This window comes from Solanum stenotomum, chromosome 4 (assembly GCF_019186545.1).
Source record: "Solanum stenotomum isolate F172 chromosome 4, ASM1918654v1, whole genome shotgun sequence".
In the NCBI taxonomy this organism is placed as follows: domain Eukaryota; kingdom Viridiplantae; phylum Streptophyta; class Magnoliopsida; order Solanales; family Solanaceae; genus Solanum; species Solanum stenotomum.
The window spans coordinates 4,641,254-4,646,255 of record NC_064285.1 but is presented as its reverse complement, the minus strand read 5'-3'; the positions used below and the strand labels follow the sequence as shown (position 1 = coordinate 4,646,255).

Sequence of the window (5,002 nt, the reverse complement as noted above, 5' to 3'; positions counted from 1 at the left end):
TTACAATAAATGTTTTTACTTTTCATGAAAGGAAAACATATTTTTCTTCCATATTTGGTTTATTCCTTCCTTGGAGGAAATATTTGGATTCCTATAAATTGAAGACCCCTCTCATATCAACAACACAATAGTATCCACAATGTAGACATTTATAGAGTTTTGTTTATAGGGAGAGTTTTTCTCTACAGTTTTTATGTTTTTATTAGTTTTAATTATGTAGGTCAATTGGTCCTATCATATAATAATATTATGTCTTTTAGTATAGTTTTATGTGTCGTCTAATTTATCAATCATATTATTTGCAATTGTAAGCTTCCGCATGACGTCATAATCACCCTTCAGAACCCAACAAGTGAAAGTTATTGTGATTATTTAATCTAAATGATTAAAGAGAGTATTTTATTTATTTAATTAATTAATTATGTTTTTACTAAGCTTCTCACATGAGCTTATTTAACATTTCATTTTGACCCATTTCTGTTCAATTCCATCCAACCATTTGGACATTTGTTAATTCCTACGCAAATTCCTGCATTTAGGATCAGAGCTCAAAAAAAGAAAAAAATACTCAATCAGATGACACTTTAAATCTCTATAAATTTGTAGGCCATATTTGTTTATACTTAATGGGGTATTGACGTGAGAGATTCAGATCTTAGGCCCTTAGTTGAATGTATTTGTTTCGATTAAGATTTAAGCACATAATTGATTTGAATAGAGCTTAACCATTTCAGTTCAACTCCATCCGACTATTTGGACATTCATTAATCCCTATGCAAATTCCTGCTTTCAGGATCCTGCAAATTCCATCACTATTACTATCAAGCGCCACAATCGAAATAGTCACTACAACACCAACCATCTTCGCCATTATTACTAGCCATTTAGACCAACCATTACCACCACATAAGTCACTACAACACCAATCATCATTGCAAACCATTTTTATTATCACTAGGGAACATAAATATTTCACATTTAATTTTATTTTATTAAATTATATTTTTAAATATTTAATTATTCTTTATTTAAATTATATATTTATTATGCTTAAGATTGCTTATTTATTCTTCCTGGTCCTCGGGTCTAAAATAAATTATGCATAAACAAACATTGTAATCATTATGTATTTTGATCTAGAAACAATGTCTTAATCACTCAAATGTATATCTAAATCGAGGTTTATTATCACTTAAAGAGAACATAAGACAACACAATATCTTTTTTTTTTTCCTTCCTCCGTTACCCAAATTCTCAAAAATCTATCTAGGTACATGTTGCTATTGGAAATATTAATGATGATTGATGAACATAGCCAATATTCCAATTTACTTTATATAATTAAAACATATGTCTACATACTAATCTATAAATAAACTACATGACTAAGGTTGTAGTTTGAAATTGATCAACCATACACTTTCAAATAATGTACAGTCTGAAAGTGACCACTCCACTATTTATCAAACCAATTATATCAATAGATTCACATTCTTCTCAATTATAAAAGTAGAGTTCTCACTACAACTAAAGCAAACAAAAACAAAAAATGGAAGAAGAAGCAAATTTAAGTATCAATATGAGGAGATTCCTCTTGATTATAAATTGTTTATTATTATCCGTTGGTGTTTGTGGTGGCCCTTTAATGATGCGTTTATATTTTGTTGAAGGTGGTTTAAGAATATGGTTTAATAGTTGGTTACAAACCGGTGGATGGCCACTCACAATTATACCATTAGTCATCTTATATTTCTATCGACGAAAAACCAAGGGCTCTGATACCAAGTTTTATTATATAACACCTCGTATTTTCATTGCATCGCTCATTATTGGCGTTTTCACGGGTGTTGATGCTTACCTTTATTCATGGGGCGGTTCGAAACTCCCCGTGTCAACGTCTTCCCTTCTCATCGCCGCTCAACTTGCCTTCACGGCGATAGGGGCTTACTTCATAGTGAAGCTAAAATTTACGTCATATTCGATTAACGCGGTGGTTTTATTGACACTTGGCGCGGTTTTATTGGGTATGCGATCGAACGGTGATCGACCGGAGGGTGTTACAAGTAAAGAGTATGTAATTGGTTTTATTATGACACTTTTGGCTGCAGCTTTGTATGGACTTATTTTGCCTTGTATTGAGTTGATGTATTTGAAGGCAAAACAAGCTATTACTGCAACATTGGTGTTGGAGATTCAAATGGTCATGTGTTTTGCCTCTACTGCTTTTTGCACAATTGGAATGATTGCTAACAAAGATTTTCAGGTATATTTTTTAACCAGATCGACTCAGAATTTAAAATTTATATGGTCTAAACTCTAAAGTTCATATTTGTATAGTTGAAGGAAGTTGTGTTTTTATATGTACATATTCAGTCGATTTCTTATAAACAAATGTGTAGGGTTTGGACTAGGGTAGATATGTGGAGATCGCAGATTAGGGTAAAAGATAAATAGGTAGTAGAGTGTTTTCTTGCTTCTCAAAGGGTTTATGCTTAATGGTGTTTGTAGGGTCTTGGTTTGACTTCCTACCACCATCAATTTTATGATATTTCGATTATTGCAATATTTTGTTATTGTTAATGTTTATGTAGTAGGTGCTATATTTTCTACTTCGTCATTTTTCCTTTTCATACTTACTCTGATTGCTCTACTCGAATCGAGGGCTTTTTTAAATTAGTCTATTTCTTTACCTTCACAAGATAGTGATAAGGTCTGTGTGCATTGTCTCGGTATAACATTTAATTTCCTCTATTTTCAACTCACATGGATATATCTGCCACACCTTAATTGCAATCTCTATACTCTCTTCATTTAATTCATATAACATGTCACTTACATTATTTTTGTAGGCAATATCAAGGGAAGCAAAACATTTTAACCTTGGAGAAGGTAGATATTACATAGTTGTAATATGGACTGCCATAATTTGGCAATGTTTCTCTGTTGGTGCTGTTGGAGTTATTTACCTCTCTTCTTCTTTAATGTCTGGAGTTATGATTTCAGTTTTACTGCCAATTACTGAAGTATTAGGAGTAATTTTCTTTGATGAAAAATTCTCAGCTGAAAAGGGACTTTCACTTTTTCTTTCTCTTTGGGGTTTTGTTTCTTATTTTTATGGAGAATTTAAACAAGCAAAGAAACTTGAGAAGAAGAAAATTCAAGAAAATGAGATGACAACAACAACACAAATAGAACATGTTTGACTTACTATTTATGGTTGTTACAATTCGTCGTTATATAATGATGAAAAGTGTCATTTTATGTAATGACTAGCTTAATGTTGTCGTGATGTTACCTTGTTTTCTGATTACTTGGTAGTATTTAATTATAAGTTATATTTGGCATATACAATTCATAAGTGTGTTTTTTATTTGATTTCATCTAACATGTATTTCTTTCAATTTTAAATGCATAAGTAGACATTTAAACTAGTATGTGCGTTGAACTAATAGATATGTGCGTCTTATTTGATATCCTACGTGGAAATATGCGTCCTAATCAACATTCTATGTGGCGCTTTAATTTACTGTTAGGACGAGCGTGTTTACTTGTTCAACTTCATACAAGTTTAAATGTCTACTTATGCACACCAAAAATTGGAGAGCATAGATGTCAAATGAACCAAGTTAAAGAATATATTTATTTAATATTATAAGTTTATTTTTTGGATTGCTGATTTATAACATTATAAAATAACGAAAGACCATATAATCTATTCAAACATTGCATTCATAAAAACAAATAAAAAAAATAGTATAGTACTATCAATATGAAAGGATATGTAACAACGAATATTCAAACGAAAATCATGTACGTACATCGTTTTCCTTTCTTTTTTTTTGTTTCCCACTCGGTACTTGGTATCCCACATTAGAGCACGACTGAATTCAAATTCGCGCCTAAAAATCTCACATTGGAGTAAAGTGTTCCCTAAAAATTTAAACATGAAACCTCTTGGTTAAGTCATAAACTAATACAATAATACGATTGAAAGATTTGCATATTCCAGCAAATGCTTGTTTTATATGACTAAATTGTTGAAAATTTGCAATAATGTACTTAATTCAACGTTTACTATTCATGACACCATAATTGAATAATATAATTTAGAAAAAGACTTTAATGGACACATATACGTATCTCTTATCAAAAGATTTTTCAAAGATACTGCGGCTACTTCTAATTTCAATTTTTACTAAAATAAAGTATAAATAAATCTTTCGATTTGACCCATTTTTTCTTCGAGTAAATGATTTTGGACTTCTATAAAATTGAGTCACGCTACTTCTAATTTAATAGCATCCACAAATAATAAGATTATTTTAACGGGTTAGAGTCTTTCATATAGGGGAGAATTAGTGAAGCACAAATATTTTTAAATTCGATATAACTTATCTATTTTGACTAGTTCAAATTAAAGTCACATCAATCACTTAATAGTTGATACTCCCTAACCCAATAGGCAGTTGTCGTAAACCCTCTATAACTTTGATTACACATTTTTTTCATCTCAAAAATAAGTGTTATTGCAGTAAAATAATATTTATACCAAAATAATTATCACTTTCAAAATCTAAGACAATAATTAGTATAGTAACTATTTCCAATTCTATTTTTATATACTCTATGTCCATTTTTAATTGTCATTCTGAAAAATTAAGACATAATTTACTATTCTGTAACTTATTATTAAATAATATTTATTTCTTAATATTTAGATGACTTATAATTAATAGAGGTGATTTAACAAAATTATCTTTTTATTTTTTACTTCTTAATGAACTTGGAACAAATAAAAATAAACAAAAAAACTATTTATTTATAATATAGCTCAATATTTTTTTTATTTTTTTTAAAAAAAGCCATCTAATAAGTAGAGTCTAGAGCTAGCTAATTAGAGCGTGATTGCTTTTTTTTATAGTGAACAATATTTGTAATAATTATTATCATCCTTAATGAATGTGAAAAAAAAAAATTATATATATATATTAAAAGACACTTA

At 29.5% G+C, this 5,002-nt stretch overlaps 1 protein-coding gene across 1 annotated transcript; it reads left to right on the top strand.

Annotated features, from left to right (window-relative positions):
• The first annotated feature begins 1,502 nt into the window (after positions 1-1,502).
• On the top strand, positions 1,503-3,368 carry LOC125863273 (purine permease 3-like). The gene is made up of 2 exons (XM_049543455.1): positions 1,503-2,263; positions 2,850-3,368. The coding sequence occupies exons 1-2, from the start codon at positions 1,550-1,552 to the stop codon at positions 3,201-3,203; spliced, it is 1,068 nt and encodes a 355-aa protein (XP_049399412.1). The 5' UTR covers positions 1,503-1,549; the 3' UTR covers positions 3,204-3,368.
• The last annotated feature ends 1,634 nt before the right edge of the window (positions 3,369-5,002 follow it).